Source organism: Rhinatrema bivittatum, chromosome 12 (assembly GCF_901001135.1).
Source record: "Rhinatrema bivittatum chromosome 12, aRhiBiv1.1, whole genome shotgun sequence".
In the NCBI taxonomy this organism is placed as follows: domain Eukaryota; kingdom Metazoa; phylum Chordata; class Amphibia; order Gymnophiona; family Rhinatrematidae; genus Rhinatrema; species Rhinatrema bivittatum.
Window position 1 is genome coordinate 11305016 of NC_042626.1, and position 15305 is coordinate 11320320.

General features: G+C 47.6%; 1 protein-coding gene across 4 annotated transcripts in view; it reads left to right on the forward strand.

Annotated features, from left to right (window-relative positions):
- The window catches only part of SYCP1 (synaptonemal complex protein 1), a 345552-nt gene that overhangs the window by 117495 nt on the left and 212752 nt on the right, over positions 1–15305 (forward strand). For all 4 annotated transcript variants that reach the window (XM_029573719.1, XM_029573718.1, XM_029573720.1 and 1 more), the window contains exons 13-14: positions 4694–4878; positions 5874–5941. In XM_029573719.1, the coding sequence (XP_029429579.1) occupies positions 4694–4878; positions 5874–5941 (253 nt within the window). The remainder of the gene's footprint in view (positions 1–4693; positions 4879–5873; positions 5942–15305) is intronic.

Consider the following 15305-nt stretch of genomic DNA (forward strand, 5'->3'; position numbering starts at 1 on the left):
TAGATTCTCAGTCCCAGCCACCGGGGGGCTGTTCTGTAGGGCCAAGGCAGAATCGTTCTGTTAGAAAACGTGTTTCCCCTGTCCTGAGATTGTTGGGTTCTCCTTTGGGATCAGGCCCAGGTGGGGATGAGTCAGAGGATTCTGACGTAGCTCTAGTGGGGACAGAGGACCCTCCTGGCCAGGATTTACTGGTATATCTGGTGGCAGGAGGTGTGGGTCAAGGGGATGATCCTGAGGGAATCCCAGTCCCCAAGGGGGATGACCTGAAGATAGTCCATCTTTTTAGGAAGGAGGAGCTTAGAAGCCTTACTTCCTCATGCTTTTCAGGTTCTTGGGGTTAAAATTGCCCAGGAGGACTCTGATTTGGAGGGGATGGATCCGGTCCTGGACGTGATTCGAGGTCCCCTGATGGCCTTCCCATATCGCGTCCATTAGGAAGCTAGTGGAAACAGAGTGGGGAACTCCTGATTCTGGTTTAAAGGTGGGAAGTTCAATGGCGAAGTTTTATCCACTGCCTGAACAGACATTGGAGCTTTTTGCCCTGCCTAAAATTGATGCGGTTTCCACGGTTACAAAAATGATGACTATCCCGATGGTAGGGTACATGGCGTTGAAAGACATACAGGATCATAAATTGGAAGTACACCTCATGAGGATTTTTGAGGTCTCGGCTCTAGGTTTGCGTGCTGCTATTTGTACTAGCTTTATGCAGCGTGCTTGTCTGCACTGGGTGCAATAGATGCAAGAAAGCCTGCCGAAATCGGGCAAGGAGGCAGACAGGGCCGAACATGTTGAGGCAGCAGTCACTTTTGATGCGGATGCTCTGTTTGATTTGGTTCGTTCATTGTCTCGGATTATGGGATCAGTGGTTTCCACCAGGAGGTTGCTCTGGTTGTGTAATTGGTCGGCGGATGTTTCCTCCAAGTCACAGTTAGGCTCGCTGCCTTTTAAGGGTTGGCTCTTGTTTCGTGAGGGCCTCGAGTAGTTGATGTAGTCTCTGGGGGACAATAAGGTCCTCAGGTTACTGGAGGATAAGCCTAAGGACAAGAGATTTTTTCAGGTGTGTTCCCGTTTTTGGGTCGATAGGAGGACTCGTCTGGCAAGAGAAGTGCCAGGTCCACAAAGGCAGTTTTTTCTTCGGAGACAGTCCTAGGGTCAGTCCTTTCGGGGTGCCTGAAGACCATTCATGGGGCACTGCCGGGGGTAGTGCATCCGGAGTTAAGTCCTAACAATGATGCGAGGATGGTCCACTCCGTTGTTCCTATTATAGGAAGTCGCCTGGCATGGTTTTACGAGGAGTGGGCCAGGATTACTAAGGAGCAGTGGGTTCTTAGCATGGTAAAGCATGGCTATGCTTTAGAATTTGCTCGTCCTGTTCACGACTTGTTTCTAGTTTCTCCTTCTGGTTCTGTAGACAAACAGGTGACGGTTTGGGAGACACTAGACCGTTTGCAACGGTTGGGGGCGGTGATTCTGGTTCCCCAAGAGGAGGTTTGCATGGGAAGATATTCCATTTACTTCATAGTTCCAAAGAAGAAAGGCACTTTCCGGCTGATTCTCGATTTAAAAAAAGGTAAATGCGGCGCTCAAGGTTCCGCGTTTCCAGATGGAAACCCTAAGGTCAGTGATGGCGGCAGTTCGCAAGGGAGAGTTTCTGGCATCTCTGGATCTAAGGGAAGCGTAACTACACATTCCCATTCTTCCAGACTCACAGCATTTTCTGCGCTTCATGATTCTAGGCCAGCATTTTCAGTTTCAGTGCTTTCCTTTCAGGTTGGCCACGGCACCATGCACCTTCACTAAGGTGATGGTGATGGTGGTGGTGGAAGTGGTTTTGCATCAAGAAGGGGTTATGGTGCATCCTTATCTGGCGACTGGCTTAGGGCAAAGTCAGAGGTTCCTTATCACCAGTCGGTTCAGAAAGTTATTGGTATTCTCGAGTCGCTCAGTTGGGTGGTGAATTTGGCAAAGAGTCACCGGCAACCGTCGCAGTCCCTGGAGTATCTGGGAGCTCGATTTGACACTGACAGGCAAGATGTTCCTTTCAGAGGAGCGTGTTTGGAAGCTGCAAGGGCAGATTTGGTGCTTGTTAGGGTAGACGATGCCCAAGGTCTGGGACTATTTGGAGGTTCTAGATTCTATGGCTTTGATCCTGGATTTGGTGTTGTGGGCGTTTGCTCATATGAGACCCTTTCAGAGGGCTCTTTTGGCATGATGGAACCTAGTCTCGGAGGAGTTTCACCTTCCTTTGCTGTTCGAGGGAGTCGCTTGGGAGAGTCTGTCCTGGTGGCTTCTAGGCCCCAATCTCCTTCGGGGGATAGACCTCGAAGTTCCGGATTGGGTAGTGCTTACTACCGATGCTAGTCTCTCTGGTTGGGGAACAGCTTGTTAACAACAGTCGGCTCAGGGTTCCTGGTTCGTGAAAGAGTCTGCTCGGTTTATCAATTGGTTAGAGACCATAGCGGTCCACTTAGCCTTACAGAAATTTCTGTTGTTAGTGAGAGATCATTCATTGAGGGTTTTCTCAGACAATGCAATGACAGTGGCTTACATCAATCGGCAGGGCGGAACCAAGAGTCGAGCAGTGTCCCGGGAATCTCAAGAGTTGATTCTTTGGGTGGATTAACACCTGGAGTGAATAGCGTCGTCATACAGAGTTAAATTCGGGCGAGTGGGAGTTGTCAGAGTTCGCGATGTAGCTCATTCGCGAGAGGTGGGGCTCCCCCCACGTGGACTTAATGGTGACTTGCCTGAATGCCAAGGCGGTTCGGTTTTTCAGCTGGAGAAGAGTGCATGGGGCCTCGGGCGTCGATGCACTGGTACTGCCTTGGCCTCGGGAGGTTCTACTTTATGTATTTCCTCCCTGGCCACTTGTGGGCAAGCTGTTGCATCAAATAGAAAAGCATCAGGACGAAGTGGTCATGGTGGCTCTGGAATAGCCATGTTGTCCATGGTTCGCAGATCTAATCAACTTGACCATGGACGGCTCAATTTGCTTCGGTCACCTAGTGGGCTTTCTTCGTCAGGGACCCATATTTTCAGACCAGGCTGCTCACTTTTATCTAGCGGCTTGGCTTTTGAGAGGTGGCGATTGAGACGTAAGGGTTATCCTGAGACTGTCATTGCTAGGTTGTTGCAGACCAGAAGAAACTCTACTAATCTTTCGTATGTGAGGGGATGGAAGGTTTTTGAGTCCTGATGTTCAGCTAAAGTGGTTCATCCTCTCAAGTCTTCAGTGCCTGATATTTTGGCTTTTCTTCAAAAAGGTCTGGCCAAAGGTTGTCTTTGAGCTCGCTTAAAGTCCAGGTGGCAGCTCTGGGTTGTCTTCATGGCAAAATAGAAGGCTCTACTGTTTCTGCTCATCCGGATGTGATTTGGTTTCTTAGAGGTACGAGGAATTTACGTCAGTCGTTGCAGAGTGTTTGTCCATCCTGAAATCTTAATCTTGTCCTCAGAGGTTTTTGTGAGACCCCCTTTGAACCGATTAGAAGGGCGATGCTTAAGGACTTGACTCTCAAGGTTGTCTTTCTGGTGGCCATATGTTCGGCTAGAATATCTGAATTGCAGGCTTTGTCTTGTCTGTGATCCATTCCTTCAGATTTCAAACTCCGGCGTGTCATTGTGGACAGTACCTTCCTTTTGCCTAAAGTGGTATCGCCATTTCATGTGAATCAGACAGTGGAGCTTCCAGCTTTTCCTGAGGTGGATACGTTCACTCCCCATGCAAGGGAGCTCAAGCTGTTAGATATAAGGAGAGAATTGTTGCGGTATCTCAAGGTAACTAATGACTCAGGAGGTCGGATCACCTCTTTTGTTCTGTGGAGTGGTTCAAATAGAGGTTTGAAAGCATTTAAGACTACTATTGCATGATGGCTTAAGGAGGCTATTAGATCCACTTACATTACTAGGGGTTGTCTGGTTCCTGATGACTTGTGTGCTCATTCTATGTGTAGCTGGAGGCTCAGCTAGTTTCTCCACAGGAGATTTGCAGGGCAGTGACTTGGAAGTTGCTACATACTTTTGCAAGGCACTGTCGTCTGGATGTGGGAGGTACGGGTTCCCCATCTTTTGGCGAAAGTGTGCTGCGAGCTGGCCTCTCCAGGTCCCACCTTGAATAGGGAGCTTCAGTACATCCCAGGAGTCTGGACTGATCTGGGTACATACAGGGAAAGGAAAATTGGTTCTTAACCTGTTAATTTTTGTTCCTGTAGTACCACAGTTCAGTCCAGAATCCACCCATGCTATTGAGGGGGTGACTCGTCCACTCATTCTGTTTTTATAGCATGGAATATAGTATTGTTGAGGTATATTTCAAGTTTTGAAAGTTTCTGAAATTTTGGTGGTTTGATTTTTGCTTGGGTACAGATGAATACTGAGGAGAACTACAGGTGGCACACGTGGTTAAGTAGCAGTGTCAGTAAAACTTTCTCTGTCTCCATCTGCTGGAAGGGAGCCATAACCCAAGAGTCTGGACTGATCTGTGGTACTACAGGAATGAAATTTAGCAGGTAAGAACCAATTTTCCTTTCTTTTCCTTAAAATTTTACATAATATCATCTACCACAGCTGCAATTAAAATATGAAACTGTTGTAGTAGAGATCTGCATTAATTAGAAATTAAAATAAAATTGCATCTTTTTATGTCAGTATAGTGTTTTAAAAATGTTCTAGCTGTATATGTTATTTAACTTAGGATAATCAAAAGACTCTGGAGACAGAGTTACAGACTGCGCTTACAAAATTAGTTCATATCACTGAAGAAAAAGAAGCAGAGATGGAAGAGCATAAAGAAATGAAGGCCTTGCATGCATTGGCCATGGATGAATTCCAGGTTACTATTTGTAATTTGAAAGAACAGCTGATGTTAGAAAAACAAAGGTAACAATCTTGTGCTAAAAATTAAGTTGGTTTGAAAATTCAGTTGTATAGAGCCTTTTTTTTTTTTTAATATTAACAGTTTTGATTGAGGGTACTTTCACAATATCAAACATCATGAACATAGGATACAGTGCCATCAAGGAATTGCTAACTAACATCATTAAAGCAGGCTCTGCTACATCTTACAGTACTCATAGATCTTTACCCCCTTTGTTTTTTATTATGACCCTTACCCCCGCCCCCCCCCCCTTCCCATTCCTACCCCTCCCCTTCCCCTTGTTAGAACAAATATATAGTTTCATATGCTACAGAGTGCTACACACCATGACAGGAACATGATTAGAAGAACTCTAGTTTTACGCTTTATTTAGTACTCATGCTTAGCCAGTAGGGACCGAATTTTATAGTGCTTGGGCAGTCAATTTCTCTAGATACTGTACTTGACGCAATTTCTGTACCACTTGATCTCTATTTGGTGTCCCAGTCTTCCATTGTGCTTCCACAAGTATCTGGGCAACTGTCACCAGAAACGTGAAGAGCCATTGGCTCTCATAACTTAAACCAGGATATGAAAGGCCTAACAACCAGGTTTCCATTTGTAGGGGGACTTTAACGCCTAAAATCTCTTCTACAAGCCCTTGGCAGTCTTCCCAAAATTGTTTAATCTTGGGGCATCTCCACCACATGTGTCTAAAAGATCCCTTATTTAAACATTGCCGCCAGCACAAGGGGGTGGCCTTGGGGAGCCAATGTGCTATCTTAGGTGAATAATGCCACCTATAGAGAGGTTTATACCGGTTTTCCATCATAGCTGCTGATATGGAGAACTTACCCAGACAGTGAAAACACTCTTCCCGTTGTTCTTTTGCCCAGTGGGCGCCCATATCCGTCTCCCAGACTAGAATGTGTCTTGCTCCACTGAAATCCCTGGTGATAAGCAGCTGGTATATTTTATTCAGAGCCTTTCTTAAACTATTCAAAATCAATTTCAATAGGTTGAAGGAAATAGAAGATGAGTCACAAAAACTTATTTCAGAATTCCAGAAAAAATCCACCGAAGTGGGTAAGACTGAAAAAATGAATTATATACTTTATAAAATACCTGCCTTAGTGCTTAATTCTGGGTTATTACACGTGGATGGTTACAATTATGCATGTAAATATACACGTATTTTTATAAAACAGGTAGAAAACACATGTGCGTTCCTGCATTCCATATGCGGTATTTTACAAACTGCAGTTTTTGCCAAACAGTTTGTACAATATTAGCATAAATCTTCACAGTCTACTTACTCACAAATGGTGTACTGCTGACAATTTTGAAAGTTGGGCTCATAAAATCTGGTTTTGCGTGTGAGTGGGTTTTAGAAAAAGCCTCAGCAGGTATGCACCTAAAAGTAGCAAAGAACACGATTTTGCTTGAATTTTTACATTCATACTGAATAGGTGTTCCGGGAACAGAGTTGGGGTGAGATCAGGATTTATGTACATACTTTTGTTTTTCGAAAGTATGCATAAACATGTTGCTTACCACTCCCTGCACTTCCACCCAGCTTCTGACAGAAACAGCGCTGGAAGCATAAGTTACCCATAGTTTATGCTTCAGCAGTGCTCAGTACTGGAAGCGTAAAATATGGGTAATTTAACGTTTCCAGTGCAGCTTCTGTCAGAAGCAGGGCCAGTACCTCTCTCTTGGCAAGGGTATTTTCAGTGGGGGGGGGGGGGGGGGGGTGGAAATCCAGGCGGTGAGAGGTGATGGCTGGCCCATGACTTTCAGACAGTGAGGGAATGGTACGGGCTGGAATACAAATTTGTAATATTTATGAGAACAGGAGAGGTTGCGGGGGTCCCAATCTGCAGACCCCAAAATTATTTAAACATTTAGGAGGGGATGTTGTGTGGGAGGAGCAGGGTTCAATAGGGCCTTCTATGAAATTTGGTAGGGGGAAGGGAGGAAATCAAGCCACAGGCCCCTTCTGTGGTTTTTTTTTTTGGTCAGCACTACTTAACCGGATATCTTTTGAAGATTGTTGTACAAATCAACTCCTTTAGTTATACTTTATCCATTATAATGACTACAAATCTTTAATGATGACAATTTCACTATGAATACTTCAGAATGTTTCTGTAACACCACCCCCCTAAACCTTACCCCACCTTCCGAAACCCACCCCAATTCAAAGTGACCCACTACAGTAGTACATATACATAGAGTGTCAGACTGACTGTCTCTCTGTCTCAGTGTGCAAAGCGAAAAATAGCACAAGTGTGAACGTTTATCGCACCGTGCGGAAACTGCCTATACGGGATCAGGATAATTACTGGTAGCCTAACTACTCCCCCTTTATCATGGGTGCTATTTCTGCTATATTTATAGCATTTTGATAAATCTAGGGGTAACTTAGTGAGTTCCTGTTCATACCCTAGATCAGTCCAGATGCATGGATTTTTCATCACTACCAGCATTTGGAGGCAGAGAATAAAAGCTTTACTGACACTGCTACATAACCTACAGGCTGATGCAATATTGATACGCTAAAAATGTGCGTCCAAATTGGATGCATTTTTTTTTTAACCAGCACACAATCACCTCTCCTGGGCACTTGATGGAATAGGCAAATGAGTGGCCGCGCTAAAAAGGATGTGCTATAGATAAATTGTATGTCCCTAGCTCGTCCATGGTATCAAGCGCCGCCCAGGAAACATGGCTGTGCACAGGTTAGGAAAATAGACGCTTGTAAATTGAGTGTCTCTTTCCTAACCTGACTACTTTAAAGACTTTTTTTTTTTTTTTGCTGCTTCTGTGGTTCCTCCTGCTTAGTATCATGACAGTATTAAGTTGGAGGAATCACACAGAAAAGCAGTATTTTCTGCTTTTCTGTGCATGGCTTGGGGCACCTCAAAACTTAATACACAGCTTCAGGGCTGGCATAAACTTTTTATCCTAAAAACGTGCATGTCTAGCGCTCAGTAACTTTTTACATGGGGCGTACAAGCTAATAGTCTTATCAACATGCATTTACATGTGATGAGCACTATTAGCTACGCGCTGGTTTGGACATGCAGGCATAAATAAGTCTAGCGAGTCCAAAACGCATGTTCCTGAACATACCCAGATCAGTCCAGAGAAGTGGGTTGTGTATCCCTACCAGCAGATGGAGTCAGAGAGCAAAACGTTGGGCACTGCCATATAGACTATTAGGCCTCCCCAAAGCCCCACAATATGACCACTCCAGATTCTGCAGAATACAGCTGCAAGAATTCTAACCAGTCATAGTAAAGCTGAACACATAACACCTGTACTAAAAGCCCTACACTGGTTACCCATGGAAAAAAGGATCAACTTCAAAGCTCTAACCATATTATACAAATCAATTTATGGAAAAGAAATCGATTGGCTGAACAATGCTATCCAAATATACAGCCCACAACGAAACACAAGAGCAGCCAATAAAGCATTACTATCAATACCCACATTCACCTCCGCCAGACTTACTTCAGTCTGGGACAGAGCAATCTCCCTTGTAGGACCACGCCTCTGGAACACCTTACCAGAAAGATTACGAAAACAAGGCAATATAAAACTTTTCAGAAAACTCCTAAAAACCTGGCTCTTCGAACATACATATAAAGACGGTATCGGATAAATACTCTCCCTTCACAGATCCTCCCCCCTATCCTAACATGGACTTTCCCTCATGATTAGCACTAGTCCTTAGCAATGAACTAAAACAATAACTATATTAACTAAGACTTTCTCAACATATAAAGTACCATCCCCTATTATCGTTTCCATACCCTCCAATCTCCTCCCCCCGCACCACTTCCCTCAGAATAATAATCACTGCTCTGCAATTCCCCCCCCTTATAGTTTGATATCTATCTTATAAATCACCCAATTTCCCTCTACATCATTTCCCCAAGATTTCGCGCTATAATTTTCCCTGTTGTGTTTTTTTTTCTATTTTGTGTAATCAGTAATAATTCCAGTTAAGTTATGAAAAAGTCCCTCTCGCCCCCCCATACTATTTATTATAATGTTCTTCAATCCTGCGCTCTGTTATTTGTAATAAGCTGTTACGTCTGTATCCCACTTGTTATAATGTTTTCAATGTTCAATTTTTAGCTCTGTGATATGTAATAAGTTGTTACGTCTGTAAACCTTTGTGAAGGCTTGTTCCAAACAACAGTATATAAAAACCGATAAAAATAAATAAATAAATATACAAGAGTGCCACCTGCAGTCCCTCAGTATTTCTCTGACTGTAGCAGTTGGTAGAGGTGCATTACCTGCAGTCTTAGTTATTTTTGTTTTTTTCAGTGTAGTTAGAAATTTTTGTTTTTGTTTTTCTCTTTTTTTCCCTCTCGTTTGCTCCCTGAGGTGTTAGGCACCTTCGTGGGCCATCCCTCGGTGGAAGCCGGGCATCCAGGGGTTGGGAACTCCTGACTGAGTTTCGCTCGATTCGGCTCGGGGAGTAAAGTCTAGGGGCTCCTAGTCTTCCTACCCCTGAAGCTGCTCCCTCGATCCCTGCTTGAGTTGGCTTCATAAAGTTCAGTTTAAAAACAAAAAAAAAAGTGTCTTCTTGCAGGTGTCTTTCAGCTGAGGTAAGGAGTCGGCTGGGGCAGCGTGTCAGGGTTGGAGCTTCGGTTCTTCCATTCCCGGGGCTCCGGGGTGTTGGTGACTTACCTCATCTACCTGACTTACCTCGTCAGGTAGATGAGGTAAGTCTTCCGTGCCCGGACCGCGTTTTCAGCACTGATGGGTGGAACAGCGTGGTTGCTGCGTCGGGGCCTTTTTTTTTCTGGTTTGCAGTGTTTTTCCACGCCGCAGGCAGCGCGCGCGGCTGTCAGGACTAGGCCTGTCGTCCGCTCGCAGTTTCTAGTGACCGCGTGGCTGCGAGGCCCGGCATGGCGCCGTGAACCAAATCGGCTGCCTTTCGCGAGTGTGGAGCATGCAGGCAGGCCTTAAACGCGGCATCCCTTTGTTCTTCTTGCTCCTCCGAGTTAGCAGGCTCATCCGAGTCGGGGCCCCCCCCTGAATCTCACCACGATTCAAGGGAGGAGGAATCCCCTCCCATTTTGGGCCCCATGAGTGAGGACCCTGTTCTGGGTGCTGGGGAACCGGCGCCACAGGGCCCCCCCCGGATGGGGGGGGGGGCGACCCCGGAGGTCTTTTCCCCGGAATTTGTTTTAATCACGTATCAGGATTTTTTAGCAAGCAGACAAGCAGCAGCGAAAAGACCTGGGCAGGCGGGGGATCCCGCTGAGCTGCCCCGGAAGCAGGGAAGGTCCGCAGACGCTCCACCACGTCCTACAGAGCGCCCTCGTCAGGTAGATGAGATCATCTGGGGATATCAGGAATCAGACCTTGATGCAGGACTGGCTCAGAAAGGGCCGGCGCCCGGGACGGATCCGGACCCAAATCCTGATCTGGGGTACACGGACCAAGACGACCCGGATGGGGACGACCTCCCTCCGGCAGAAGGGGATGAGCCCAGTGTTGTTCGTCTTTTCGAACGTGACGAGCTGTGTCCGCTGATTCCCCAGGTATTGGACGTCCTGGGCCTTAAGGTTACCCAGGAGGAATCCGATAGTGAAGGGGTTAATCCAGTCCTCGATGGAATACGGGGACCGACAACCTCGTTCCCTCTGCCTAAGAAAGTCCGCAAGTTCGTGAACCGGGAGTGGGATACTCCGGATGCGGGTTTGAAGGTTGGTAGGGCAATGGCGAAGCTCTATCCCCTTTCGCCGGAGGTGTTGGATCTGCTGAAGATTCCGAAGGTGGACGCGGCCATCTCAGCGGTCACAAAGAAGACCACGATACCCGTAGTGAGCTTTGCCGCATTAAAGGACATGCAAGACCGTAAACTGGAGATTCAGTTAAAGAGGGTCTTTGAGGTGGCCGCTTTGAGCCTATTTGAGGGCGGAGTCTGAGTGGGATGACCAGTCTCCTAGCCCAGCAAAGATCCCGAGGGTCTCCAGGAGCCAAGGAAAGGTGGATTCTTGTTCCCCCCCCTTCTTCTCGGGGGATGGGTTATCTGATCCGGTGGACCTGGTGGATCCAGGTTGTCAGGATTCTTCCGTCCTTGATCTGGACGATAAGGGGGACAGTGCCACCCAGGTGGAGGGTGACGACCCCCAGGTGCTCCATCTGTTCCGTCGGGAGGAGCTGGATCGCCTGATTTTATACGTGTTGCAGGAATTGGAACTCCCTCTGTCTCAGGAATCGTCGGATTTATCTACGGGGGATTCAGCTTTAGCGGGGCTTCGCACCCCACCGCAGATGTTCCCTTTTCACCCGAAGCTTTCTCAGATCATGTCCCGCGACTAGGAGTCCCCGGAAGCCTCCTTGAGGGTCACTAGAGCCATGGAAAAATTATACCCACTTCCTACTGATCAGCTTGACCTTCTTAAGGTTCCAAAAGTAGACTCTGCAGTCATGGCCATAGCCAAGCATACTACTATTCTGGTGACTGGAGGCACAGCGCTTAAAGACTTACAGGATAGGAAGTTGGAAGTGTTGCTTAAGCGTATATTTGAAGTATCCGCCTTAGGAATACGAGCAGCTGTATGTAGTAGCTTCATGCAGAGGGCTTTGCTTCGGTGGGTTCAGCAAATGTTGACGGCTCAGGACCTTCCCCCTAGAGAGGCTGAACAGGCGGCCCATATGGAATATGAGGTAGCCTACACGGCAGATGCCCTTTATGATCTTCTATGTACTTCGGCGCGCACTATGTCTTCAGCGGTATCTGCGCGTCGCCTGTTGTGGCTCCGGAACAGGTCCGCGGATGCCTCATCTAAATCCCAACTCAGGCCCTTCCCTTTTTGGGATAAGTTGTTGTTTGGTAACGAGCTGGAACAACTCATAAAAACCTTGGGTGACAACAAGGTGTATAAGCTGCCAGAGGAAAAGCCCAGGATGGCCCGATCAGAGGGTAGCTACAGAGGCCGTTTCAAGGGACAGCGTTGATTTCGATCTGGTAGGGGTGCATCGAACTATACCCCTAGTCAATCAACTTCACAAGCGCAGTCGTGGTCGTATTTCTTTCGAGGCAGGCGGCCTCAGCGTGCCGGGACCCATGCCTTCGCACACAACAGCAAGCCGGCACAATGAAGGGATGCCGGCCCATTCCTCCATTCCGAACATCGGGGGTCGGCTGTCCCAGTTTTACGAGGAATGGGTCAAAATTACTTCAGACCAGTGGGTACTAGATATTATAAATCACGGTTACGCTTTGGATTTTGCTCGTCCCCTCCGGGATCTTTTTCTGGTGTCCCCTTGCGGACCACCGCAGAAGCAACAGGTGGCTCTTCAGACCCTAGTACGGCTGAAGGCTCTGGGAGCCATTGTACCAGTTCCTCCATCGGAACGCCGGACCGGTCGCTATTCCATCTATTTTGTGGTACCCAAAAAGGATGGGACCTTTCGCCCAATTTTACATCTCAAGCAGGTCAACAAGGCCTTGAGGGTACCTCGCTTTCATATGGAAACGTTGAGATCTTTCATTGCGGTGGTCCACAAAGGAGAGTTTTTGGCTTCTTTGGATCTGACGGAGGCTTATCTCCACATAGGGATACAAGAACGCCACCAGCGGTTTCTGAGGTTCACGATCATGGACCAACACTACCAGTTTTGTGCCCTACCGTTCGGGCTGGCGATCGCTCCTCACGTGTTAACCAAGGTATTGGTGGTGGTAGCGGCGAGCTTAAGATGGGAAGGGATTCTAGTGCATCCCTACCTGGACGACTGGCTCATTCGAGTGAAATTGGAGGAACTCTGCCGGACGGCGGTCCGTTCGGTCATGGGTCGACTATGGTCTCTGGGCTGGGTGGTCAACTATGCCAAGAGCCGGTTGATCCCGACCCAGGAAATAGAGTTCTTGGGGGCTCGATTCGATACGTTTACGGGCACAGTCTCGTTACCCCTCGATCGCATGGACAGGTTGATGTCCCAGGTGCGGCGACTGCTTTCACTCCCATCCCCAGTGATGTGGGATTATTTGCAGGTTCTTGGGTTTATGGCATCTACCCTGGAGCTAGTTCCTTGGGCTTTTGCGCATCTGAGACCTTTGCAGAGGGTGCTGTTCTCGCGTTGGGATCCCAAATCAGAAGAGTACCAGATCCCCCTTGCCACTGCTCGAACCTGCCAGATCCAGTCTGGCCTGGTGGCTCAATCTGGATCACTTGCTGAGGGGGGTGAACCTCGAGAGCCCCCAATGGGTAGTTGTAACAACCGATGCCAGCCTCTCCGGTTGGGGGGCAGGGTGCCAGTCAAAGTCGACTCAGGGTCTTTGGACTCCGTTACAGGCACAGTGGTCCATCAACAGGTTGGAGACCAGAGCGGTCCGGCTAGCACTACAACACTTTTTACCAATGTTACGCAACAGAGCGGTACGGATTCTCTCCGACAATGCGACCGCGGTGGCCTATATAAACAGACAAGGAGGCACCAGAAGTCGTTCCGTGTCCGACGAGGCCGACAAACTGATGAGCTGGGCAGAGCTTCATCTGGATCGGTTTGCGGCGGTGCACATTGCCGGGGTCGACAATGTTCAGGTGGACTTTCTCAGCCGACAACAGTTGGATCCCGGGGAATGGGAACTGTCGGAGGAAGCGATGCGAATGGTCTCAAGACGATGGGGGGTTCCCCACCTGGACCTGATGGCGACTCGTCAAAACGCAAAGGCGGCTCGCTTCTTCAGTCGCAGGCGGGACCATGGGTCCGAAGGACTAGATGCTCTGGTTCTTCCTTGGCCGCAGTACGTCCTCCTCTATGTGTTTCCTCCATGGCCGCTGATTGGAGAGGTATTACGTCGCATAGAGTCTCACCAGGATCCGGTGATTCTAGTGGCTCCCGAGTGGGCCCGAAGGCCGTGGTTCACGATCTGATCAGTCTAGCGGTGGACGGTCCTCTGCGCTTCAGTCACCTGCCCAACCTGCTAAGGCAGGGTCCAGTATTTTTAGAGCAGGCAGATTGCTTTTGTCTAGCGGCATGGCTTATGAAAGGAGGCGGTTAAGAAGAAAGGGTTACTCGGAGGCAGTTATTTCTACTCTTCTGTGAGCCAGGAAAACTTCTATGTCTATTACCTATGTTCGGGTATGGAGAGTCTTTGATTCCTGGTGCCGCAGATTCAGTTTGTCCCCGCAACGAGCCACTATTGTTCACATCCTGTTGTTTTTACAAGACAGATTACGGAAGGGTCTGTCTTACGGTTCGCTCCAGGTTCAGGTTTCCGCCTTGGGCAGTCTCCGTGGTAAAATTGATGATATTTCCTTTGCGGCGCACCCGGACGTAATGCAGTTTTTGAAGGGGGCCAAGCATTTGAAACCACTGGTGCGCGCAGTTTGTCCGTCCTGGAGTTTAAATTTCGTTCTCCGTTGTCTCTGTGGGCCACCTTTCGAGCCTTTGAAGTGCGCGACTCTTAAGGACGCTTAAAGCGGTGTTTCTCGTGGCTATCTGTTCAGCTCGGCGGGTTTCAGAGCTCCAGGCCTTGTCCTGTCGAGAGCCTTTTTTGCGTATTTCTGATTAGGGTATTTCTCTGCACGGTACCCTCCTTTTTGCCCAAGGTAGTCTCGGCTTTTCATGTCAACCAGTCAGTCGAGTTGCCGGCATTTTTGGATGAGGATAAGGATCTGAGGAGATTGGATGTCCGTAGGGTCCTATTGTGATACTTGGAGATTACTAATCCTTTTCGTTTGATCACCTCTTTGTTTTGTGGAGCGGTCCTAGGAACGGCTCTAAGGCTTCTAAAACTACTATCGCCCGATGGTTGAAGGACGCTATTGCTTCCGCTTACATATGTTGCGGGCGCTCAGTGCCGGAAGGTCTTAAGGCGCATTCTCTTCGGTCTCAGGCGGCTTCCTGGGCAGAAAGCCAGTGTGTCTCGCCACAAGAGTACTTCACTTTCAACACATAGCCAGCATAGTTTCTTTTTGAAAGTACTAACTTTCAAAAAGAAACTAAAGACTTGGCTGTTCTGCCGAGCCTTCCCCGCCAATAGCCCAACAGCCTGATTTAGAACTATTCCATCACTCATGTAAATAAACAAACGCTAATTATGCTCACATTTTGCCCATATTCCATTGTATATAGTAACTTATCTTCGTTCTCCCTCTCTTTTTTTCTCCTTCTCCCAGTTAAGGCATCCTTGTTATAATGTAACTTTATGCTCCTTTAAATTGTCTCTTGTTGACCGGTTGGTTATAGTTACTGCTTAGTTCGATGTAAACCGAGTTGATTTGATTTGTATCAAGAAAGTCGGTATATAAAAGCCTTTAATAATAATAATAATAATAATAATAATAACTCTCTGCTTCAACGGCAGGGGAGAAAGTCTGTTACTTCACTTTCAACGCATAGCCAGCATAGCTCTTTGCTTCAACAGCAGGGGAGAAAGTCTGTTACTTCACTTTCAACGCAATCCAGC